This window comes from Phyllostomus discolor, chromosome 5 (assembly GCF_004126475.2).
Source record: "Phyllostomus discolor isolate MPI-MPIP mPhyDis1 chromosome 5, mPhyDis1.pri.v3, whole genome shotgun sequence".
Classification (NCBI taxonomy): Eukaryota; Metazoa; Chordata; class Mammalia; order Chiroptera; family Phyllostomidae; genus Phyllostomus; species Phyllostomus discolor.
In genome coordinates this window covers 128,279,588-128,306,633 of record NC_040907.2, presented here as the reverse complement: position 1 = coordinate 128,306,633, position 27,046 = coordinate 128,279,588, and the positions used below count along the sequence as shown (strand labels likewise).

The following is a 27,046-nucleotide window of genomic DNA, read 5'->3' as shown; positions in this document are numbered from 1 at the left end:
TATTTTGCTTATGAGTAAGCACATAATTCACATTCATTTTTGATAAAATTCTTTTATTAATTTGTACTTTTCTATTTGTTTCAGTATGGCAGATGTACGATAGCAAACTGAAAAATAATGCTGAAGGTAAAATAATCATTCTAAGACTTTTATCTCTTCCTCAGTATACAAAGGCCATGTATCCACCCACTTTCATCATTTGTCCTTATTTATATACAATTTTTATTCCATTTTATGTAATAAATAAAAAGATATTTTACATATTCCAGTTAGGCATGAAGGCGATCAAGGTCCAAGTAAATCATTTAACTACTCTCAGGGAACACCTTCCTAAGGCTCAATACTTTGAGATTCACAAAGTATATTGTTAAACCACTAAAAATTTAGCAAATGGTTTTATACCTCTTAAGTTTGTCAGTAGAAAATTTTGGATCAAGTAACACATTGGGCTTTCCTTCATTAGAACAACTTTTATTTTGGCAATTAAAAAAGAACAACAAAATATAATTATTCCTAAAAGGAAAGCTTTCTATACATATTCCTTGTTTTCTAAACCCCACCCTTGCCACTTTTACAACTAACCTCCCAACATCAGGCATTAGTTCTTTCAAATCATCCAGGGATGGCTTCTTTTTTAGCAGTTTCTTATATAAAGCCAAAGGAAAATGGAGGTCCACAATAGTAAAATTATAAATTGCTAATCCACAGACAACACCAATCAAATGGAACAAATCACTGTCTTCAAATGTCTAAAAATATAAGGAAAAAAAGTAAAGACGTTCTCTAAGTTCGAAGAGTAAATATTTTTTTTATTATTACAAAAACAAATACATGTAATAGAAAATTTGGAACATACAGAAAAAAGTAATGAGTAATAAGAAAAAAGTACATTCTCATTCCTATGTCCCTGGGATACATCCCTGTTAGTATTTTTGTACACTTCATCCAATGTGTTCTCTAGACAAAATTAAAATCTAGCTGAGATACTATACACATAACTAGCCTTTTCCCCAGAAATATAAATATTTCCATATCATTAAAACATTAAATTAATAAATATTGACTGAACTTTTTCTGATTTAATAAACATTCAAAATAGGGAAAATAAAAAAGCATGAAACAACTCAGAAACATTTAACAATATTTTAATGTATTTTTATCTACTGTAAGTTCAGAAAATAATATTAACAAATATTTAAGGCTTTCTCATTTTTCTACTTACAAGTATTTTCTTACATCGTTAAATATTCTTCCAGAATGTGATTTTTAATGGTTGCATACTATATCATACAAAAGTACCATGGTTTGCTAAAGTAGCTATTTTACTGTAACTGACCATTTAGATTCTTTTTTTTTTTTTTTTAGATTTTATTTATTTATTTTTAGAGAGGGAAGGGAAGTTAGGGGAAGAGGGGGCGGGGGGGGGAGAGAGAGAGAGAGAGAGAGAGAGAGAGAGGAGAGAGAGAGAGGGAGGGAGAGCGGGAGGGAGGGAGAGAGAAACATCAATGCGGTTGCTGGGGGCCGTGGCCTGCAACCCTGGCATGTGCCCTGGCTGGGAATCGAACCTGCAACACTTTGGTTCGCAGCCCGTGCTCAATCCACTGAGCTACACCAGCCAGGGCTCACCATTTAGATTATTAAAACACTGAACACAATACTTGTTCCACCTCTGTCCTCATCTTTAGAGAAATAATACACAGTCACAGAAAAGTCTGCAGGTGTGCCAGTTAAGAGAAAAGAGTTTTTTAAGTAGATCTGGGGCTCCAGATATGGCTCATTCACCATCTAGCCTCAGTGTTTTCAAATATAAAAGTATTATTTGTATCACATGGTGGGTGTAAAGATTAAATGGGATAATGTTTATAAAAGGCTTTTAGTGCACTTCCAAAAGCACACAGAAAAGGCTTAATAAATGTTTGTTATTCTAACTAGTTAATAATACTTAAAATGAGACAAGCATCAGTTTTGCATATATTTTGATCCATAGTTTAGAATATTTCATTAGGAGAACTTCTCATTGTAAGGAAGAATTACAAAGTGAAAAGGTTTAACATACTTCTAAACCGTCTTCCTTCACAACTGTTCCAATTTATACTGCCATTTGTAGCCCAGGAAAATGCCTATCTTCCTATATTTCCATCTACATATACACACTATAAAAACACAAACACATATATAATACATGTTTTTATAAAAATGACTTTAGTATATATTTTTGACTGTTAGTGATACTGAAAATTAGGGATTTTTGTGTGCTTGTAAACTGCCTCTTCATGTACTTGGCTCATTTATCTTTTCATGTTTTAGTGTTTTCTTATATATTTGTACTTTAATTCTTCATATATTAGGGGCATTACCACATGTCACATTTGTTACATATATCCTATCATAAGCTTTTTATGTTTGTTATGCATAAATTTCATATTTTTAGTGTCAAGTTAATCTTTGTCCTTTGTGATCTCTAACAGTGCGCTTAAGTGTATAAAGTCCTTTGTAAGCAGGGAAGGCTGCCTAATGTATTATTATCTATCTTTTCCTTTAAAATCCCTTTAAATGAGAATAAAGGAAGATAAATGGCATAAACCCTTAAGAAAAAAAAACAGAGTTTTTTGTTTCTAAATCCTCTGTTCACTAGTGGGAGGTGGGGGGAGAGAGAGAAATCAATGTGAGAAACATTGATCACTTGCTTCCCAAACATGTCCAGACCTGGGATCAAACCCACAATCTTTTTTTTTTTTGGTATATGGGATAACACTCCAATCAACTGAGCCACCCAGCCAGGGCTAGGAGAAGGTTTTAATAGCACCAAAGAGATGTTAATATTTCAAAATATAAAGAAATAGATAAATGGCCGATAAGTGATTTGGTAAAGCAGAAAAACTGCAACAGTAGCTTGTAAGAAGAAAGCCAATGAAAAACAAGCTAATAGGTACCACAGGCTCAGGAATTGGAAGTACCAATCAATATTTGTAAAGTCAGAGGTAGCCCAGAAAGCTCAGTTGGTAAAACATAAAACTCTGAAAGTCAAAGGCATTAGAGTGGGACTGAAAATAGGAGTTTGGTAGAAAGCTTTTGCCACAGGGAGAAAAGGAACAAAAGTCTGAATCTGAGACAGCTGATGAAAGAGATCAAATAAAGGTCTATACAGTGACCAATAAGAACCCTGGCTTTTCTTTCCAGTTATTGCAAACACTACTATAAACACTGACAGTCAGGGCTACAACTTTTCTTGAACATTCACGGGTTAAAAATCTTTACATGCTGACATTTAAGGGTTCCCCCACTTACTCACTCTGAATAACACCTGTAAATCATTAAGCAGATAACTATAAACATAAAGTACCTAGGTAGCTTTCCAGTGTCACACTCTTTAAGGGTGAATAAAAAGCCAAGGATCACAATAGAAAAGACAAAAGAAAACTGAAGGTATAAAAGGTGCTATGGAAAACAAACAAGAAACTGTGTTAAACAAAAAGGTGTCCAGTATTCAACAAAAACTTCTTAAGCATGCAAAGAAAATAATAAAACACAGTTCATTCACAGGAAAAAAAGAAATGTAAACTGCCCTTGAGAAAGTCCAGATATTGGACTTATGAAATGAAGACTTCAAATCAAGTATCTTAAATATGCTCAGAGAGCTAAAGAACCATAAAATAAAATTCAAAAAACCCCAGAAACTAAAGGAAAGCAGGATAACAAGGTCTCATCAAATACAGAATATCAATACAGAGATAGAAATTATAAAAAGATACCAAGTAGAAATTCTGGAGCTGAAAAGTACAATATCTAAAATAAAAAAATTCACTAGAGGGGTACAACAAAAGAACATTTGAGCAGGCAGAATAAGAAATCAAAAAACCTGAAGATAGGTCAATTCAGATTATCTATTTAGAAAAATAATAGCATAAAAAATGAAAAAATATGAACAGAGCCTGAGAGACCTGTGGGATACCATCAATTGTACCATCACACAAATAGTAGAGTTCCAGAAAGAGAGGAAAGAAAGAGAGGGAAAAATATTTGAAGGAATGGTTGAAAAATTCCCAAATTTGATGAAAAACATATATCTAATATCTAAGAAGTGCAACAAGCTCCAAACATGAGAAGCTTGAGATCCATACCCGTGCACCTTATAATCAAAGTGTTGAAAGCTAACTATGAAGAGAGTATGGAAAGCAGCAAAGAAGCAACTCATCAGATAGCAGAGCTTCTCTATGACATTAACAGCTAATTTTTAATCAGAATCCAGGCATATGAAAACGCAGTGGAATTACATATTTAAAGTGCTGAAAGAAAAAAAAACTGGCAAGTAAGAATTCTATATCCAGGAAAATCTTACATAAACAAAAAAATGAGGAAGTTTGTTGCTATTAGACCTTCACTACAAGAAATGCTAAAATGTGTAGGGTGAAAGGAAAGGATGCCACACAGTATCCCAAAGACATACAAAAAAATTAAAGAATTCTGGTAAATGTAGCTACAAAGGTTAAATATAAAAGTTAATGTAGTATTATTGCATTTTTGATTTGTAACTCTATGGTTTAAAAGACAAACAAACTAATGATAATATAAGTCTATATTAATAGGCATACAAGACAGAGCTGTTCTAGAATGAGTTTTTGTATATTATTGAAGCAAAGTTGATATTAATTCAAACTAGACTTTTAAATTTAAGATGTTAATTGATACCCTCAGAGCAACCACTGAGAAAATAACATATACATACAGAAAAGAAAATGAAAAGGAAATCAAACCAATACACTAGAAAAAACATCAAACACCAAAAAAGAGGCAGTAATGGAGGTATTGAAGAACAAAGAAATATGACATAGCAAATGGCAGAAGTGCTTCCTTATCATCAATGGCTTTAAATGTAAATGAATTAAAATCTGCAATCAAAAAGTAGAGATTGGGCCCTGGCTCACGTGGCTCAGTGGACTGAGTGCCGGCCTGTGAACCAAAGGGTCGCTTGGTTTGATTCCCAGTCAGGGCACATGCCTGGGTTGCAGGCCAGGTACCCAGTAAGGGACATGTGAGAGGCAACCACACATTGATGTTTCTCTTTTTCTCCCTTCATTCCCCTCTCTCTAAAAATAAATGAATAAAATCTTAAAAAGAAAAAGGCACAGATTGGCAAAATGGTTTTACAAAAGAAAACAAACCATGACTCAACTATATGTTGTTTACAAGCCTCACCTTGTGACAGACACAACTAGGTTGAAAGTAAAAGTTTGGGAAAAAAAATTCCATGTAAATAATAACCAAAGAGAATTGAGTGAAAAAAGACTTTAAGTCAAATATTGTCACAAGAGGGAAAAAAACAACAAATTGATAAAAGTGTCAATTCATCAAGAAGATATAACACTTACATACAAATATATGTAACAATACAGCATCAAATTTATAAAGCAAAAATGAAGAAAATGGAAAAAAAACTGAAGAAAAATACAGTTCTAAAGTAACAGAAAGCTTTAATACGCCACTTCCAGTAATGTATACAATCACAAGATCAGTAAGAAAATAAAGGACTTAACACTATAAATCAATTAGACCTAACAACTAGACAGAACACTTTCCAGGACAGATCACATGTTAAGTAACAATAAATCTCAATAAATTTATAAAGACTAAAATCATTAGGCCCTGGCTGGGTAGCTCAGCTGGTTAGAGCACAGTCCTGATACAACAAGGTTGTGGGTTCAATCCAAGGTCAAGGCACATATAAGAATCAACCAATGAAAGCATAAATAAGTAAAACAACAAATTGGTATATCCCTGTCCCCCCCTTCCTCTCTCTCTAAAAAAAAAAAAAAAAAAAAAAAAAAAAGACTTAAATCGCTAAAAATATCTTCTTAGACTACAATGAAATGCAATTAGAAATCAGTTAACAGAAGGAAATATGGAAAACTCACAAAGAATTCACAAAGATGTGGAAACTACACAACACTCTTAAACAACAAATGGGTCCAAAAGGTATTACAAGGAAAATCAGAAAATACTTAGAGACTAATGAAAGTGAAATCACAACACACAAACTTATGGGATGGAGGGAAAGCACTGTGTTTCAAGGAAAATTTATCCAAGGAACCACAAAAAGAAGAGCAAATTAAACCCAAAGGTAGCAGAGGGAGAAAATATAGTTGGCTCTCTATATCTGAGGGCTTTCCATCTAACCACAGATTGAAACAGTGTTTTTGATCAGTGACTAAAGATTTTTGGATATAGAGGGCTAAGCTATATGAATTGGTCTACACCATTTTATATAAGGGACTTGAGTGTCCACACATCGTGGCACCCACAGAGGTCCTGGAACCAATCTTTCTTGGATACCAAGAGATAACTATAATAAAGATTAAAGTGGAGATAAATGGCTGGTGTAGCTCAGTGGATGTGTGCTGGCCTGTGAACTGAAAGGTCGCAGGCTCGATTCCTGGTCAGGGCACATGCCTGGGTTGAGGGCCAGGTCCCCAGTTGGGAGCGTGTGAGAGGCAACCCATCAGTGTATCTCTCACACATCAATGTTTCTCTCCATGTCTTTCCCTCTCACTAAACATAAATAAAATCCAAATAAAGTGTAGAAAAATTAAATAGAGAATAAAAATAATACACAGAAGCAATTAAAACCAAAAACAAATTCTTTTAAAAGAGCAACAAAAGTAACAAATCTTTTAGCTTTAATGACCAAAAAAAAAAAAAAAAAAAAGATGACTCACTTTACTAAAATCAGAATTGGAGGTAGAGACATTACTATCAACCTACAGAAATAAAATGAACAGTAAGAGAATACTATGAATAATTGCACGCCAACAAAATAGATAATCTAGATGAAATACACAAATTCCCAGAAACACATAAACTACCAAACAGATGCTAGAAGAATTAGAGAAATCAAGGAAGGAAAGAAGGAAGGGAGGGAGGGAGGGAGGGAGGGGGAGGGAAAGGAAAAGGAAAGAAAAAAGAAAGACAACTAAACAAAAAACCCCAAAGCCCTGGCCAGATAACTCTGCAGCTGGTTAGAGCATTATCCTGATAAACCAAGGTTGGGGGTTCCATCTCCAGCCAGGGAACATACCAGAAGCAATCAATAAATGGAACTGAAAAAATGAATGTTTCCTTCTCTCTGCCCTTCCCTCTCTCTAAAATCAGTAAATAAAAGATAATAATTAAAAAAGAAAAAAATCCTATTACAAGAAAAGAAACTGACTACTCATCAAAAACCTTCCAAAAAAAGTAAAGACTGGGGCCAGATTCCACCAAACCTTTAAGTAGGAATTAACACCAACCCTTCTTAAACTCTTCCAAGAAATGAAAGAGCCGTCAACTGTTCCTAATTTATTCTATGAAGTCAGCACTATCATGATACCAAAACCAAAAACACCACATACATAAAGAAGAAAACTATAGACCAGTATCCTTTACAAATAAGGATGGAAATATTTATCATCAACAGAATAGTAGCAAACCTAATCCAGCAGCATATGAAAAGGATTACACATCATAATCAAGTGAGCTTTATTCCAGGAATGCAAAGTCATTGAACATATGAAAATCAACCAATGTAATATATCACATTAATGGAAGGAAGGAAACTATATGATCATCTCAACACAGAAAAAGCATGTGATAAAATGCAACACTCTTTCATGATAAATATATTCAACAACTGGCTGGTATAGCTCAGTGGATTGAGCACGGGCTGTGAACCAAAGTGTCACAGGTTCGGTTCCCAGTCAGGTCACATACCTGGGTTGCAGGCCATGGCCCCCAGCAACTGCACATTGATGTTTTTCTCTCTCCCTCTATCTCCCTCCCTTCCCTCTCTAAAAATAAATAAGATCTTTAAAAAATATATATATATATTCAACAAACTAGGCATAGAAGGGAACTATGTTAACACGATGAAAGGGTTTTATGAAAAAATCCATAGCTAACATCCCACTCAGATCAGGAACAAGAGAGAAGCATGCTCACTATTATCACTTGTATTCAACAATGTATTCAAAGTTCTACTCAATAGAAAGAAATAGAAAGAAATAAAGGTATCAAAATTGGAGAGAAAGAAGTAAAATGAAATCTCCTGGATTTGTAGATGACATGAGTCAAAATACAGAAAACCCTAAAGAAGCAACAAAAAAATTGTTAGAGCTAATAAATGAATTCAGCGAAGTTACACAATACAAGATCAATACATAAAAATCAGCTGTATATCTGTACACTAGCAATAAACAAACCAAAAATAAAAGTAACAAACAATCCCATTATAAGAGCATCAAAAGGAACAAAATACATACAAATTAATTTAACCAAGGAAGTGCAAAATTTATACACTGAAAACTACAAAATACTGCTGAAAAAAATTGAAGATTTACATAAATGCAAAGACATCTCATGTTCACATATTCAAAGGCAATATTGTTAGGATGGTAATACTTCCCAAAGTGATCTAGAGATTCGACATATTCTTTATCAAAACCTCAATGGTCTTTCTTTAGCAGAAATGGAAAAGCTAAAATGCATACAGAATTGCAAGAGACCCTTAACAGTCAAAATGATATTGAATGAGAACAATGTGAGAAGACATACATTCCGATTTGAAAACCTACCACAAAGCACCCTGAACAAGATAGTGAGATGCTGGCAAATGGTTAGACAATATACATCATTGGAATAAAACTGAAGAGTTCAGAAATAAATCATAATGGTCAACTAATTTTCAACAATTGTGCCTAGACTATTCAATAGGGGAAAGAATAATTTTTTTTTTAAACAAACAATAGGACAATCAGGTATCCACATGGAAAGAATGAAGTTGAACTCTTATCTCACACCATACACAAATATTAACTCAAAATAGATCAAAGCTCTAAATATAATTACTGAAAACTAGAACACTCTTAGATAAGAACCCAGAGTTAAATCCTCATGACCTTAAATTTGTCAATGGTTTCTTTATTATGATACCAAAAGCACAAGCAACAAAAGAAAAAAACAACTAAGTCTTTACTAAAATTTAAAACCTTAGTGTATTAAAGCACATTATCAAGAAAGTAATAATATAACCCACAGAATGGCAGAAAATTTTTGTAAGTCATGTATTTGATAAGGGTGTAGTACCCAGAATACATTAAAAAATGCTTAAAAGAAAACTATCCAATTAAAAAGACATTTTGCTGCCCTGGGTGGTGTGGCTCAGTGGACAAGTGGCTGGCCCACAAACCAAAGGGTTGCCAGTTCAATCCCCAGTCAGGGCACATGCCTGGGTTGTGTGCCAGGTCCCCAGTAGGGGGCATGCAAGAGGCAACCACACACTGATGTTTCTCTCCCCCTCTCTCTCTTTCTTCCTCCTCTCTAAAAATAAATAAATAAAATATTTTTTTAAATAAAAAGTTATTTTGCTGAATAAGATATACAATGACCAGGCAAGTACATCATTAGCCACTACTAAAATGCAAATCAAAACCACAATGAGATATCACTTCACACCCACTATATTAATAAGAAATATATAAACAAATATATTTTAAAATATATATTAATAAAAGGGAAACAGCAAACATTGGTGCCAGGAATGTAGAGAGACTGGAATCCTCATATATTGCTGAATGAGATACAAAATGGTACAGCCATTGTGGAAAGGTTTGGTGCTCCCTCAAACAGAATTTTCATATAACCCAGCAATCCCACTGCTTGGTATATAACCAAAATAATTGCAAAGCAGTGTATAAACAAAAACTTGTACAATACACGAGTGGTCAAAGCAGCAGTATTCACAATATTTTACCAAAAGAGGTAAACAACCCAAATACTCATCAGTTAATGTTGTAAATAGATAAACAAAATGTGGTATATCCAGACAGTAGAATATTATTCAGCTATTAAAAGAAACAAGGAAGCCAGAGAAAAAAAGGGCACACTGTTGTTTCATTACAGTTGCAGCAAATATCAAGAATGGACAAATCCACAGACAGTAAAGTAGTGGTAGTTGGGAACTGGAAGGAGAAGGAAATGGGGGGGTAACTGCTTAATGTTTCTCTTTGAGATGATGAAATGTTCTAGCACATTTCATGATGTATTACGGTTGCACAACACTGAGAATGTACTAAATGCCACCAAATTGTGTATTTTAAAATTCATAAAATGGTGAATTTTATGTTATATGCATTTTACCTTATTTAAAAAATTAGAATAAAAAAGAACATACATCCCTGGCTGGTGTGGCTCACCGGCCAACCTGTGACAGCTTGAGTGGCGGCCTGTGTGAACCAAAGGGTCACTGGTTCGATTCCCAGTCAGGGCATATGCCTGGGTTGTGTGCCAGGTCCCCAGTAGGGGGTACAGAAAGGCAACGACACATTGATGTTTCTTTCTCTCTTTCTCCCTCCTTCTCCCTCTATCTAAAAATAAATAAATATTTTTAAAAAGAAAGAACATACAGCCCTCTCTGCCTTTCTCCCTCCCCTTGTCAGGGATTAGCATTTTGGCCAGTGTAGCCACAACACTGGCTACATACAGGGTATATTGAGCAAATATCTTAAAGATGATAGCTATTAGGTTTCTCATTGGTAATTTGCCACATAAAATGGAAAGGCAGAAAAGCTAGAGTAAACTCTGTGGTGTTTGCACAGAATTAGAGCTAACAGTATATACCTCATGACTTTCAACATACATAGATACAACCATGCAGGTTGAAAAACCTGACAGGTATGCATGTGTGTACACATACATACAAAGTTCCTATTTCTGTCTGTTGTGAGAAACTGAAAGCAACAATACCCTGGCAGTAAAATTATACCTTGCATCCAGAGGTGATTCCTAAATACCATTTTCCACTGGGAGAAGTCACAGCTCTTAAGAGAAATGGCTAATGCCAAGGCTGAATAAAACATAAGATAAACTGGGAACATTTCATTGTACCAAAGGTAAAGAATAATTAAAGAACAATGGGGACATGTCAAATGTACACAAAAGCACTCTGTGGCAGTCCCAATGACCAAATCAAGATATAACTGAAAACATCTCATCTCACAGAGATGCATGTCGAAGACTGCCCTCTCCTGGTCTCAAAACATTACCTCTCTGCAGAACTTAATAAAGGTCCACTGAACAATTTGTATTCCTAGCAGGATGGAACTCCATCTTGGGTACCCTCTCAAATTCTATATGCTACAGCTACATAACTACAAACTGCTTTAAAATAGCAGTGCCAGGAAGGAGACCACAATTTAAACAGATTATCCACCTATCTCAAAGGCCATCAGGACTATTCCACCATGTCTTCTTACACACCTCTTTATCAAAAAGCCCTGGAACTCAAAGGATATCCCTAATCCCACTTCCATGTGGCACTGGATAGGACCTAAAATCTGGCATGATATTACAGCTGTCCTTGCTCCACCAAACCCTTTCACTGCTTGCTCTGGCACTCACAATCTATCAATTGGAAAACTGTCCATATCCTACTAAACTTTTTTTCAATTTTCCTTCCCCTTTTTTCTAAACAAACAAGACTGTCTCCTAAGGACCCTATTCCCCTCTCACAGACATGGTATCTCTTTTCTCTTTCAACCTCTCATATGATTGGGCCTAGAGGCAGGTATTCTGGCTCTCCACTCCTTCTAGACTTCCTTCTATTTATTTGCCTTTCTAAAACACCCAGCTCCTCTGAAACACCTGCCAACTGACCACATCCCCTGCTACTGTACCTTGTGCAATCACCTAAGACCTCCCATAGTTCCCTCACTCACAGATTTTGGCACCCTTTTATGCTTTCTTTCTTTACCACTATTCCTGCCATTATTTCTGATTTTAATATCCAGTCAAAAAGGGCATGCAACACACTAGCCTCTCAGTTTCTTGACTTGCTTATTTCCAACAATCTTGTCCTCCATCACATCTCACACACCCATTCCTACAGTTACATATTACATTCAACTGTAACCCTCCAACCTCAAGCATTCCCCATTTAACCATCATTTCTTACCTTTTCAAATATTTTTAAAAATTTCCTAGTTTTCTCCTTTCTTTTTTTATAAGCAATGAAGTGATTGAATCTTTTTTTAAAAAAGATTTTATTTTTATTTATTTTTAGAGAGGGAAGGGAGGGAGAAAGAGAGAGAGAAACATCAATGTGCAGTTGCTGGGGGCTATGGCCTGCAACCCAGGCATGTGCCCTGACTGGGAATTGAACCTGCGACACTTTGATTTGCAGCCCGCGCTCAATCCACTGAGCTATGCCAGCCAGGGCCTCATTTCTTACTTTATAACTCATGTCTCCTAATAACTTGACTCACACAACTTAACTCCACCAGCAGCTACAATCCACTGACCCCACCACTATTTTTTTAACTCCATCACCACCCCCAATGAAGTCCTCACACTTTCCTCCTTTCAAAGCTTAAATTCCATGAACCATTAAGATGATCTCTTCCTTGCCCTTCCTGTTTATATTCACTTGCTATAACCCCAACCTGAATAAAATCAACTGTCTGCTTCATCCTTACCTTTTGCAGCAAAACGTGACTAAAGAAAGAAACATAATCACGTTGACTGGTCTCACTTTGAATTCATGAATGAAAGTTACAAATGGTCCTCCAATGCTCCCAGTCTAATCCTATATTTATTTACACAGTCAACTTATTTCCCCACTCCCTGAAGTGATTATTCTGCCACTTCTCCTTTCTCTTCGAACTTTCAACACCCTTCCTTCTCTCATCCCAACCCTCTAGTGGCTTTGCATCTTATTCCACTGTAAAGTAAAAATTATTCTAAAAGAACTTTCACAATCTCTTCTTAATACTTTAAATTGCACAAATACAGAGATTTCTCATATACCCTTCATTCAGTTTCCCCAATGATAAAACTTTAAATAAACATGGTTAAAACCAGGAAACTGACAATGATATACATACTGTTATGTACTTATATTTATTTTTAAAAAGGCTAAACCATAATATTTCTTTTAAAAAGATTACCCATAGAAGGAGAAAAATAAGGCGGAAGGTGTAGAGGCAGAAGTTAAGACTTCTTAGGTATTTTATTTTATAGATTTGACTTTAGAACTATGTAAATATTTTTATGTAATTATAAAAATAAATTGAATTTAAAGAAGTAATCCCTAAAAATCAAAACTAAAATTAAACAAGTTAACCTAAGTATTTATCCATTTCGTGGTATGACAATAGAGTACAGAAAATTCAAGTGATAGCCAAACACTGCCCTTTGCATATTTCTCCTGGGTGTATATGCAACAGACAAAAGAAACTGCAAAACAACTTTTAATAACTATTTTCAGCTATCATAATGTTGGTACTGCTAGGCAGTAAATGTGTAAGTCTGGAGCATTTTATCATACCAAGTACACTAGGTAGCAAGGAAGCTATAAAGAGTATCAAGATTGTGTCAAAGGACTCAGGTGCCAACTAGAAGAGCTCTCCCTGGACAAAGATGGAATAATGTAAGCATCAATAAAGATATAACTGCAATGAATTGAAAAATATTAAATGTTTAAATCCATGAACAAAACCAAAAATCAAACCAATCTGCTGAGCACCAATATAAGCACCAATCTTCAACAAATGCTGATTTATTCATTATCACAAATGAATAAATAATGCATTACGAATAACAATAAATATTAACTGTAATAGTAAATATTCTATTCAAATTTCTTTCAACTCAAGTTCTACAAACTGAATCATTCATTTCATTTATCGTATCTAAATCAGTGGTCAGCAAACACTTTCTGTAAAAGGACAGATAATAAATATTTTACTTTTTTGGCTATACAGTCTCTTTTGTAACTATTTAACTCTGCCTCTGCAGTTGTACCTAGAAATCAGCCATGGAAAATAGATGAATAAATGGGCATGACCTTATTTACAAAAACATGTGCTGGGAAGAACTTAGGTCATAGACTGTAGTTTGTTAAGTAGTTACCACTGCCCTAAATGATAAAAGTAGAGAAATCAATAATCCCTAATGATAAATTCTTCCCAGATGAAAAGTTAATCTGGTAATTATTATTCAATCATCACATCTAAACCAGTAGATGAAAAAGTCGACACCATTTTCAGGCTGGACATTCCCTAACTTACTTTATTTTGCTAATTTGAAATGTGTTTTAAGTATTAATGTGTTTTGATGACTCTGAGCCCAAAGCTTGTGATTTTTTTGATTTGCAATACAGCCAATTTCAGAATCAAATAATGTGAGGAATCCAGTAAGAATTCTTATTTACTGAGTTAACTTGATACATATAGGTATAGATACACAGGCATATACATAGAGGTAATTTAGATGGTTGGGCTTTTTACCTTATCAGAAAACCAAATCAGCCTGGAATCTTCATAATACCTAAACATGCCATATTTAGGATCCAATAATTCCCTCATGATGAGCAAGAAAAATTCTTTGCGTACCCCTCCTGCATCAACAGCATCTTCTCCAACAAATATAACCTAAGATAGCATAATATAAACAATGAATGTAAAGAATGAAACTATATTCTGGAGACCTCATAACATGCTATTGATTACAAATAAGTGTTCAGCAATTAATTTTTTTAAAAATTTAAAGTACATAATTTTATTAAGTTTCAAAGATACACAAAAAACAAACAGGAAAATTTTAAACATATTTTCTAAATAAAAGTCCCAACTACATAATAAAAAAAGTCAAATTACCTTGAGTGGTTTTTTGTAGTCTATATTCTTTGTTTTTCTAAGGACTTCCATTGCATCTCCTACAATATTTTCTCTACGTACCACTAGAATTAAGCAGGGATTCACAGATTCAATAACTGGGAGAAAAAGAGAGGAGACATTCTGTCTGTGGGCCTGGTCAATAGCCATCTAGAAAAGAAAAGATTAAAATTGTAATAGCAATGCTACAAAGAAGCTACTTGAGACTAAACAAACCAACCTCTACCTATTAATCAGATACCCTATAATCCCTATAATAATTCCTATACTAACTAATTCATATAGCAGCTAACACAGTATCTACTACAGTAAAAGAGCTTAATAAACTATGTTTAGAGCATAAAAATTATCCTTTTGAATTTTTTATATCAATATATAATTAATGATACCATTAAGCAAGCCTGGCTGGGTGGCTCAGTTGGTTGGAGCATCATACTGTGCACCAAAACGTTGCAGGATCGATCCCCAATCAGAGCACAAACCCAAATTATGGGTTTGACCCCCCCCAGTCAGGGCATGTATGAGAGGAAATCAATTGATGTTTCTCTCTCCCTTCTTCTCTCTTCTTCATCCAATCCTCGGGTGAAGATTAAAAAAAAAAATGTAGGCATGGAACTGTAATACTGATAAATCTGAACACTGTTGTTTCTCAAAAGAGAACTGGGATGGAGAGTGAGGTAAAAAATAAAACCAGTATTAAAACAAAACTCTAAAGAGAGTAAGAAACAGCCTGTCTAAATAAGGAGGTATTAGAGAAATTCATCTGGTAGAGTGATCACCATATGTACTTAGAAAGCAAGCATTTGGCTTTCACCATTTAAAGACTTTCTTCTTTTCCTATGGTTTTCCCTGTTCCTGTTCTAAAATGGAATATCCTATATTAAAGGCACCAAGTGATTAGCTTATTGTTTTTAATAAAGGGTGCCAAAAAAAGTTTTATGAGCCATTAGTCAAGAACCCTACAAAAACACTTAATTTACTTAATTTTGTCTGCTGACAAAAATAGAAGTAATTAGATCTCTAAAATACCCACCCCCTGTACCTATTATTTAAATCTGGAAGGATTTAGTATATCAACTATGCATTAATTTTAAAGGAATAAAAATAGCTATCAACATTTGAGGAAGCAGTTAAATTTGTAAAGCATTTTTAGAATATTAAATGCCCAAGGTCTCTACTCCTCCTCTTCTTTGTCCTCTTACATTATTCTGTACTAGAGAAACTCAAGAAACTTTTTAAAATAGATTGTATTGATTATACTATTACAGTTGTCCCATTTTTTTCTCCTCTTTACTCCCCTCTGCCCCGCACCTCCCCTCCCACCAGCATTCCTCCACCTAAGTTCCCGTCCATGGGTAGTACATATAAGTTATTCGGATTCTCCATTTCCCATACTATTCTTAGCCCTCCCAAGTATTTTGGACCTCCCATTAATGTTTCTTATTCCCTGTACCTTTTCACCCATTTTTACCCCCCTCTCCACATTGCTAACCCTCCATGTAATCTCCATTTATGTGATTCTGTTCCTGTTCTGGTTGTTTGCTCAGTTTGTTTCTGTTTTTGGGTTCACTTGTTGATAGTTGTGAGTTTGTTGTCCTTTTACTGTTCGTAGTTTTGATCATCTTCTTTTCCTTAGATAAGTTTCTTGAACATTTCATACAATAAGGGCTTGGTGATGATGAACTCCTTTAACTTGACCTTATCTGGGAAGCACTTTATCTGCCCTCCCATTCTAAATCATAGCTTTGCTGGAGAGAGTAATGTAGGTCCTTGCCTTTCAAGACTGAATACTTCTTTCCAGCCTGTTCTTGCCTGCAAGGTTTCTTTTGACAAATCAGCTGATAATCTCATGGGTACTCCTTTGTTGGTAACTGTCTCCTCCTTGCAGCTTTGAAAATTATCTCATCTTTAATCTTGGGTAATGTGATCATGACATGCCTTAGTGTGTGCTTCCTTGGGTCCAACTTCTTTGGGACTCTCTGAGCTCCCTGGAATTCCTGGAAGTCTATTCCTTTGCCATAATGAGGAAGTTCTTCTTCGTTATTTTTTCAAGTAAGTTTTGAATTTCTTGCTCTTTCTCTTCTCCTTCTGGCATACCTATGATTTGGATGTTGGAACATTTAAAGTTGTCCCAGCGGTTCGTAAGCTTCTCCTCATTTTTCTGAATTCCCATTTCTTCCTTACGTTCTGGTTGAATGTATATTTCTTCCTTCTGCTCCAAATCATTGATTTGAGTCCCAGTTTCCTTCCTGTCACTGTTGGTTCCCTTTACTTCACTTTTCATAGCCTTCACTTCTTCCTCTATTTTGCGACCATACTCAACCATTTCTGTGATTATCCTGATTACCAGTGTTTTAAACTCTGCATTTGATAGGCTGGCTATCTCTTCATTGCTTAGTTCTATTTTTTCTGGAGCTTTGATCTGTTCTTTCATTTGGGCCATACTTTTTTGTCTTGGAGCACCTGTTATGTACTAAGGAGCAGAGCCTTAGGTATTTGCCAGGGCAGGGTAACCCAAGTCATTGAGTTGTGGCACTGTATGTGGGGGAAGGATGCGAGGGGGAACAATGCTGCTTGCTTAGCTCTGGTTTGGCTTTCAGTCACTTTCCCCACTACCTACAAGCAAAATGGACCCTTCTGGTGCTGATTCCCAGGGGTGTGTGTGTGTGTATATGTTCTAGGACCCTGTGGGTCTCTCCAATGAACTCTCCTGTGAGGCCTCCTGTGAGGCTGGGAGTTTCTCCTGCCACTGCAACTCCCACAGGTTTTCACAGTCAGAGGTTTTGAGGCTTTATTTCCCCACACTGGAACTCTGGGTTGCTCGTGCTGCTTCTCTTCCCCTAGTTGTTCCTCCTGGTTTATCCACAGGCAAATGTGGGACCACTGGTCCACCAGCCGCCACCTAGTCCTCTTGGACCCAGCTGTCCATCTCTGCCCCCCCTACCAGTCTGGATGATTAACTCCTTGATTGTTGGACTTCCATAGAGCTCAATTTTCTGGTAGTTCTGGTTATTTTTTGTTTTTAAATTTTTGTTGTCCTTTTGGCTGTGAAAGGAGACAAAGTATATCTACCTACACCTCCATCAAGGAACTGTTTTACTTAGAGGTTGAAATGATAAAGTAATCTTACTGTAGCCCTTCAAAGTCATAATGTAAACTAGTTTTAAAAATCCTCATTATATATAAAAGAATGCTTAACATAAAAGAGGGAGTTGGGGAAGAAAGGACAGGGATAAGGAAGAGACAATCAAGCTTAGGAAAATATTTTTTACTAAAACTTTCTAATGACATTTCATAATCATCCTCCTAACAAGAGATCAAATGCATCCTACTTTCACATCATTTCACCTCTAGCCCCTTCCATCGTTTACCACGTATATAAATAGGGGACACATCAGAAACAAGACCTGAAACAAACCAACAGTCGATCAAGTAAACTAGTGAAATTATTTATAAAGATTGCATATTTTCTTAATGAAAGAGGCTTATACCATTTTTAGATATATAATGAAAAAAGGCTAAATTATTCTATTTTCATTTAAATATGTGTAAGTAGCCCTCATAAGATTAGTCACATGCAACAGTCCTCTTTATAGGTACCAATGGTACTCTGCAAAAGACAGGCCACAAAGGTACAAGACAGCCCAAAGATTAGTGATTATAAGCAAATTTCAAACATCTGCTTTTAAAAACTTCATAAAAACCATCCAAAATCCACTCTCAAATCAGATTAATATTATACAATATTTTACCTGCATCTGTAAGACTGCATCTGTTTGTAACAGAGTTGTTTTTGCTTGGGCGTCAAATACAAATGGATATGTGCAGATTGTAACAGGGATATCTGCCAACTGGAAATAAAAAGTTAACTTAGTACAAATTGGTTTGATTACATTTCTTATAGTTACTGTCACTTCTTGTAAAGTTGACCATATTCTTGATTTATTCATTGTATGTTGTTCAGGAATTACAAGTAAAACATGTTGCTTATTTCCAAATACAGGCATACCTCAGAAATATTGCAGGCTCAGTTTCAGACCGCTGCAATAAAGCAAGTATCACAATAAAGCAAGTCATATTTTTGCTGGTAGAGAGTCTTGCCTTCACTTTGAAAAATGAAACATCAATGAAGCACAATAAAGTACAATAAAATGAGGTATGTCTGTACAGAATTTTTAGTGATAATTAGGGCATTGGAATAACCCAATTTCCAACATTAGGAGGAAATTATTCTTGAGAGTCCTTACAGTCATAAATTGCAAGTATCTTTTCCTTAACATATTAATTCCAAGTTTCAGTGAAGTAGATTGCAAATTATCCAAAAGTTAGGGACCCCCAATTAAATCTTAAGTACTTAGTTCTTCTTATCTCCTAGGGCTACTCTAGCAACTGAGGCCAATGATAAAGCAACCTACTTATTTATTCATTTAACAGATATTTACTGCAGGCCATTAGGGTGCCACCATTAATGAGTCCAACAATATGCTCCCTTAACATACAAAATAAACACCACTAGTATTATTATATTCTGTCAACCTTTAAAATTGGGAATTATTACATATATTATATCAAACATTAGCCATCTTATACTTACTTATCCTTGCAGGTAATGCAGTGATGGATTACTAAGAATTTTGCACAAAAATACAAAGAGCTATGAACTGCCAGTCACTGACTGTTGATGATGGAGGAGGATGTATTCCTACCATCTACCCAACAAAGCAGTATATTTGTGCCAGCCCTGACCCAGCACCCCTGCTATAAGGCTTCCAGTGAAAACATAATACACCACAAAACGGACCAGTTATCTGTAAATGCTTGAAAAGCTCTTTAAGTTAGTCTGAATCTGCATTTTTCATACATCACTGTGCATCACTTTGTTTTTATTTCAGTCGTCATTTTGCCTCTGTGGGGAAGTATATATGGTTTAAATACTTCAAGCCCTCATGTTCTCTCCCTAAATTGTCTTTTTTTCTACACTAAATACTCTGTTTTCTCAGCCATTCTGAAAATATGGTTCCCAGCTCTTCTGCATCGTAACTGCCTTCTTTTAAATGTATTTCAATTTGTCTAACACTCTCTAAACTATGGCCACCAAAAATGAAATAATGCAGTAATACCCAATCAGTACAGAGTATCAACCCTTTGTTAAAAGCAACACCTGAATTATCTTAACCTTACAGTAAATTATTTTTCACTATATTTCATGACAGTTTCTACCACCATCCTGTATTTGTGTCACTAACTAGCTGTTAATGGTGGAAAGTCACTTCACTACTCTCAAACCCCGAAAGACTGAGGTGGTTTCTAAAGTTCTCTTCGCAAAGTCCACAACTATATTTGATAATTTTATCTGAGGACAAGGAAACAATTCTAGGCCTATAATTTAAAGCTAACTCCAAATGCTTCATTGGTTCAAGTGGGAAAAAAGCAAACCAAAAGAACAAAACAGCCCATAACAGAAGTATAAAAGAAGTACTAACATTCCTAAGTGTTGAAAAATAGGCTTAGGATTGCTGATTACGTAATGCAAAGTGAGGAAGAGAATCACACCAAAAATTTATTTAATTTTATGACCATTTCATCAATCATTACTTTAAAAATTGAAGATTTTACTTCTCTAACATAAAATGTTTACTGTGTATGCATCTGTCAAATTTTAAAAGTGTGTTTTTTAATATTCTAAGAACACATTCAATTTTAAGCTGGAAGACTTCAGGAAAACAAACTAATTGTAAGTAAATATTGTTGAAAGGAATGATAGAGGTGTAATGTTAAATTAAAACAGGGATTTTATTTTTATTCATAAAATTCCTCTGAGATGCTACATAGCACAATTTTAAACCTTTGCTTTTATAAATAATTACGTATGTTTCAAAGTTGCACAAACAAAGAACCTATGGCTCTCCTACCACTTAAGACAAAGCAAAGTATATTTTACTCTGAACAGGAGACTGTGACACCAAACTTACCTCAGTTAATCCATGATTGACATCCTAAGTCAGCAGTGCAGGATGTAACAATAATGAGGAAAGAGCAGTGTTAGTGTCCAGCTTTAACTATTTCTATTCAATGTAGCATTTCATATATTTTGCTACAGAATAATACTGAATTAATGAAGTAGAACAAAATACACCTACAACAAAACTTACCCTTTCTACATGTACCTTATATATCTCTAAATGTAACACTTTTGTTTCAGGTACCTTGTGATCATAAAATTATTGAGGCTTGAAACATAATAAATTTAGTTTTAGCGACTGAGCACCCAATATGAATAATTTAGGCAAAACAGGGAAACTAATCCTAGCCTAACCTGGTCCTGAAGAAATAACTAGGGCTCAGTTTTTCTACCTGGCAAGTGGAAAAAATAATCCTCAAACTTTAACACTTGGTTAATCATGATAAAATGTTTGAAACGTGGTTAGCAGAGTAAAATGTAACAAAGTGAGAAATTAAGTCAAAAGTTGTTTTTATTTTTCAGAAATAACCAGTAAAACATAGGTATCTTATATTAAGGGTTCTGTAACACTAAATTGGCTGAAAGTAGAAAGTAAAGGACAGGGCAAAAGGATTGATAAGTAGAAAGAAGAAATGGAGAAAGAGATATTCAGGAAGGAAATATTGGGTTGTCCAAAAAATTTTTTCATAGGATGGCTGTAGTAGTGCTTAGTTGCTGTTAACTTCATGAAAAACAATTTTGTTAGATTGTGTTGTGATGTGATGGCTGTTACAACAGACTGTATTGTGATAGCTGTCATAACCGCTGTCATTAAAAAAATCAAAATTGGTCAAGTGTTGTATAGCCATTTCACTACTGAAGATGGAAGAAAATTAGCAACATTTTCACATACTATGCTTTATTATTTTAAGAAAGGTGAAGACACAACTGAAATGCAAAAAACAAACAAACAAAAAGATCTGTGCCATAGGTGCTGTGGCTGATAAAACGTGTTAAAAGTGGTTTTTGAAGTTTTGTGCTGGAGGTTTCACACTGGATAATGCTCCATGGTATGGTAGATCAGGTGAAGTTGACAGAGATCAAATCAGCAAATTAATTGAGAATGATCAACATTATACCATGCAGGAGACACAGGTAACATACTCAGAATATCCAAATAAACTTATTGGTGAAAATGAAAAATATGTTTTTTATTTTATGGAAAAAACCATATGGACTATTTGGCCAAACCAATAATAATGGCAATTATCATGAAAGCTTACCACTTCATGGAACAGAAACATACACTTCATTGTAAAAAGCTTTCACACATATGCTCAGGGTGTAGACTCAAAAGTAGTGCTAGAATCTCCAAAAATGTTCATAAATTTGCAGACTTTAGTTTGTATAGTGAAGAATTAATCTTACCTGAAGAGAGGTCTGACTCTGACCTCTACTACTTGCAAGTATGTATAGATGTTTGGAATGTCTCCTAATAGAACTGTCTGTTTACCTGGGGGCTCTAGGCCATGTGATTTATCAGTGCTGCCTGCAGAAGGGCTTGAGACTAAAGGTCAACCACATGGGCAGTATGCCATCAAGCCTCAATAAAACCTCCAGGCACCAAGGTTCTGCTGAGCTTCCATGGTTGAAACCACAATGTGAGTACTGTCACACATAAATGTTGGGAAAATGACTTGTCCATGACCATATAGAGAAGAAAAGAGAAGTTCTGCCTTTGGTATCTTTCCCAGACTCCCTCTATGTACTTCTTCGCATGGATGATTTTAGTCTGTATCCTTTCCCTATAATAAACTGTTAACGTCAGTATAATAGTTTTCAGTGAGTTCTGTGAAGACTTGTAAAAAATTAGTGAACCTGCGAGTGAGTGGTTCTAATACCTACTTGCAATTGGTATCAGAAGTGAGAGCAGTCTTGTGTGGACTGTTTCCTATAACTTGGCAGTTGGCTAAATTCTCACATGTGTTGAAGGGCTTTAAAATATTAGCAAAGACTTGGGGTTCGCTCACTACACTGTGCTAAATAAAGCCAAAGCAGTATAAGCATATGCAAAATATGACTTACAACAATATGACTATCCTGAGAAAGTTAATTGTTGATAATAGTTTCTTTCAAAGAATTCAGAGTGCCAAGTTATCGCTACATAGAAGTACCTACTGGCAGTGTTAACAAGAACGTATCTGGAAGCTGTTCTGCAAAAAGCCTTCTAGATTACACTCAGTTTAATTTGAAAGCAATTTAACAGGGATATCTGAAATCCTTTTATAGTATATATATATATATATATATATGGTATAGATATTTTTAAAGTGCTATTACTACTAAGACTGTCTGAATAGGCAAAGAGACACCTTAAATATTTTCTGACTACCTAGGCCTGTGGATAATTATACTAGGTACCAAGGCAGTTTTATCTCAGGAGATGGGTTTCATTCTTAAGTAATAAAGCATTAATATATATATGCACTATTTCTTTATTGTTGCATATAAATAAATAAAAGGTGCTATACATATCATTATGTACCGGGAAGCTGATAAGGTTACTTTAGAATTTATAGTGTGGCTAAGTCATACCAAAGCAAAACTAAGTTTGTAAAGAGAAACGTGAATTGGAGGGAATATGAGAAATGAGACATGTGGAAAACTTGAGCAAAGAAGAGAGGCTACTAGATATTAAGCAAAATGATTTACCTGAGAGGCATCAAATGGACAACCACATTAAAATCATTACTAAAAATTTCAATTAAGGGTTTAGTATCTTAGACAAAAGCGTGAGGTAGTTGTTATACTAGTTGCAAATTTCAGTCAGTCAAAGTAGTATTTCCAAGGAAAATTTAAAAGGAAAACAAAGGGGTTTGAGGAGTTGGAACAGAGTAATATAAAACATATAAAGTCAACTAAAGGTCTACTGCTAAAAATTCAACATATCATTCAATGCGTGACCTACTATTAGCTCCAAATCCACATATTCAAGCACTAACTTTTGACTGTTTTCAGAGTGGGGACCCTGAAATTGAGTCAAAGCAGGCCTAATGTTAGTTATTCAATGTCCTAGAAGATGGAGTGAGAAAGGCCCAAAGGAATGTTCAAAAGTCTCATGGTCTAAAGCAGATTTCACCAAGGCTTTTAACACCAATGGTTAACAATGGTTCCAGTGGGTTATACACAAAAATGATGCAGCTCCCTGGCACATTTTAATTTCAACCAATTACTTATGGCAAAACACCACACCATTGCTGGTGTCATCATGATTTAAGTGTGTAACACAGGATTATTCCAAGATGGTACAAAGAAAGAATAACAACATTATTGAAGTAATTCAAATAAATATGAAAGGTCTGGTGGCTAAACAGAAATAAAAAGATACTTTTAAATCTTAAAGGAAATGAAAAAACACACAAATATGATTTGGTAACCCAATGTGTAAGGAATCAATCCAAGAGTTTGCAAAATATTATTACCATTAGAAATAACTGGGAGCTTTGAAAACAACCAACTTTTCTGAGAAATATTTTAGCTGCAAGGGAGCACAAATGTACTTTAATTTCTTCTTTTTATTCAATGAGGAAAAACCCAAACTCAAGAAATCAAGTACTGATATATCTTCCCAAAGCTGGTCTCCCCAGATATAGTCCTAGTTTGCTGGTGAATATGTCAGGTTACTAACTTGCCCACAGCTAAAGTACAACAACTTAATTCCACAGAACAAATACAGTGATGACTTAGATGCACAGTACAGTTAATACTGAATAAGTAAGACATATGACAAAAAATGTAGTATCAAAAACCATTTAAAAAAGCTAACCCATTTACCAAATACCTTAATTTACCCATCTATATCTGAAGTCTTCCATAGGAATACACAGCTCTTAAAATAAATAAACATGCATTTTAAAAAATGCTTAACTTGAATCTTATAGTAATTCAAACATGCACAGACCCAGTATAAACCTTTCTAAATTTTATCCTAAGTTAGTACTAGATACATATTGATATGTATAATAAGTAACTCAAAGTATAAGAAAGGAAATTAAAAAAGAGCAAAGAGCTTAGTAGTAACCACTAAGTTATTTTTATAAACAATTTAAGAGCAAAAATAAAAGAGGGTAAGGAAATGTACAACTGAGTTAGTACCTAGAAAGTATGAGAGATTCTGGTCAAGATGGAGGCGTAGGTAGCCACACTTCACCTCCTGATGCAACCACAAAAAGAATTACAACTAAATCTCAAAACAAATAACACCCAGAGCTGTCAGAAAATAGAACTGTATGGAAATCTGACAACCAAGGATTTAAAGAAACCATGTTCATCCGGACGGGTGGAGAGGTGCAGTGTGGTGCAGCAAGGCAGTGGTAGCAGAAGGGGCATGGGTGGTTCCACAGTCATGTGCAGTGGATAAAAATTGGGAGGAATACCTTGGGAACAAGCGATCCCATCCCCAGGCCAGACCACACAGCGCAGGGTTCCAGCACTGGGGAGATAAATCCCCGTAACTTCTGGCTATAAAAACCAGTGGGGTTGGGGTGGTAGAAGAAACTGCTGGATTTCAGAAAACTCCACTTATAGGGTCAGCAGGTCTTAAAATGTATGGAAACCCACCCACTCTGGGATTCAACACCAGGGCAACAGTTAGAAGGGCCCCACTCATATACGAGGAATGGGTGAAGTAACTGGAAAAGGGGAGATTGCCAGGCAAATCTCCAAAAGTCAGGCAACAGCACAGTCCCCTCTCTGAACCCTCACCCCACACAAAGCTACAAAGTAGTGAATAGGGTTGGTCCCCCCTGGCATTACCTAATGCTCCACCCCACATAATTTATAGATGCCTTTTCAACAACAGGCCATGCTACTAAGACAGGGAGTCAAAGCAGCTCTACCTAATTAATACCCAGAAACAAACACAGGGAGGCTGACAGATTGAGGGGACAAAGAAATATGGCCAAGATTAAAGAACAGAACAAAACCACAGGAAAAAGAACTAAACAAAATGGAGATAATCAACCTAACAGATGCACAGTTCAAAACACTGGTGATCAGAATGCTCAAAGAACTCACTGAGTACAGCAACAACATAAAAGAAGAGGTAAAGGTTACACTAAGTGAAATAAAGAAAAATCTACAGGGAACCAACAGTGAAGGGAAGGAAACCAGGATTCAAATCAATGATTTGGAACATAAGGAAGAAATAAATATTCAACCACAAAAGAAAGAAGAAACAGGAGTTCAAAAAAATAAGGATAAGTATAGGAAGACTCTGGGACATCTCCAAAAAAAGCCAACATCAGAATTATAGGAATGCCAGAAGGAGAAGAGGAAGAACAAGAAATTGAAAACTTATTTGAAAAAATAATCAAAAAAAACTTCCCTAATTTGGTGAAGGAAATAGATACACAAGTCCAAGGAGCACAGAGAGTCCCAAACAAGTTGGACTCAAAAAGGACCATACCAAGATACATCATAATTAAAATGCTAAAGGTTAAAGAGAGAATCTTTTTATTTTTTTTAATATTTTATTTATTTACTTATTTTTTGAGAGGGGGAAGGTAGGGAAAAAGAGAGGGAGAAAAATATCAATGTGTGGTTGCCTCTCACGTGCCCCCACTAGGGACCTGCCCCACAACCCAGGCATGTGCCCGGACTAGGAACCAAACTGGCGACCCTTTGGTTCTCAGCCTGCACTCAATCCATTGAGCTACATCAGCCAGGGCTAAAGTGAGAATCTTAAAAGCTGCAAGAGAAAACACAAGTTACCTACAAAGAGTACCTGTAAGACTATCAGCTGATTTCTCACAAGAAACTTGGCAGGCATGAAGGAACTGGCAAGAAGTATTCAAAGTCATGAAAAGCAAGAACCTATAACCTAGATTACTATATCCAGCAAAGCTATAATTTAGAATGGAAAGACACAGATAAAGTGCTTCTCAGACAAGGTAAAGCTAAAGCAGTTCATCATCACTGAGCCATTATTACAAGAAATGTTGAAGAGACTTATTTAGGAAAAATATCAAAACTATGAACATTAAAAAGGCAACAAATTCACAACTACCAACAACTGAATCTAATAAATAAATGAATACATACATATATACACACATATGCAAACCACCAGAACAGGAACAGAATCATAGGTATGAAGATCATTTAAAGGGTTATCAGTTGGAGGGGGTGAGGGGGAGAATGGAGGGAAAGGTGCAGAGTTTAAGAAGCATAATTGGTAGGTACAAAATAGACAGGGGGATATTAATAATAACATAGGAAATGAGGCAGCCAAAGAACTTATATGAACAACTCATGGAAATGAACTAAGGGCAGTGATTGCTGGCAGGAAGGGCGGTACTAGGTGGAGGGGGACAAAGGGGAAAAAATTGGGACAACTGTAATAAGA

At 35.4% G+C, this 27,046-nt stretch overlaps 1 protein-coding gene and 1 long non-coding RNA gene across 9 annotated transcripts in view; both read right to left on the bottom strand.

The window, feature by feature from the left end:
• HERC4 (HECT and RLD domain containing E3 ubiquitin protein ligase 4) overlaps window positions 1–27,046 on the bottom strand; it is a 131,903-nt gene that overhangs the window by 18,573 nt on the left and 86,284 nt on the right. For 7 of the 8 annotated variants that reach the window (XM_028514212.2, XM_036026887.1, XM_036026890.1 and 4 more), the window contains 5 exons: window positions 20,672–20,695; window positions 18,452–18,550; window positions 14,682–14,849; window positions 14,313–14,456; window positions 583–749 (listed from right to left, as the gene is read on the bottom strand). In XM_028514212.2, coding sequence (XP_028370013.1) covers window positions 583–749; window positions 14,313–14,456; window positions 14,682–14,849; window positions 18,452–18,550; window positions 20,672–20,695 — 602 coding nt within the window. The remainder of the gene's footprint in view (window positions 1–582; window positions 750–14,312; window positions 14,457–14,681; window positions 14,850–18,451; window positions 18,551–20,671; window positions 20,696–27,046) is intronic. The other variant, XM_028514213.2, reaches the window with a different exon arrangement.
• LOC118500825 lies at window positions 10,470–12,957 on the bottom strand. The gene is made up of 2 exons (XR_004903410.1): window positions 12,257–12,957; window positions 10,470–11,980 (listed from the first exon to the last, which is right to left on the bottom strand). It is a non-coding gene; the product is annotated as an uncharacterized LOC118500825 (long non-coding RNA).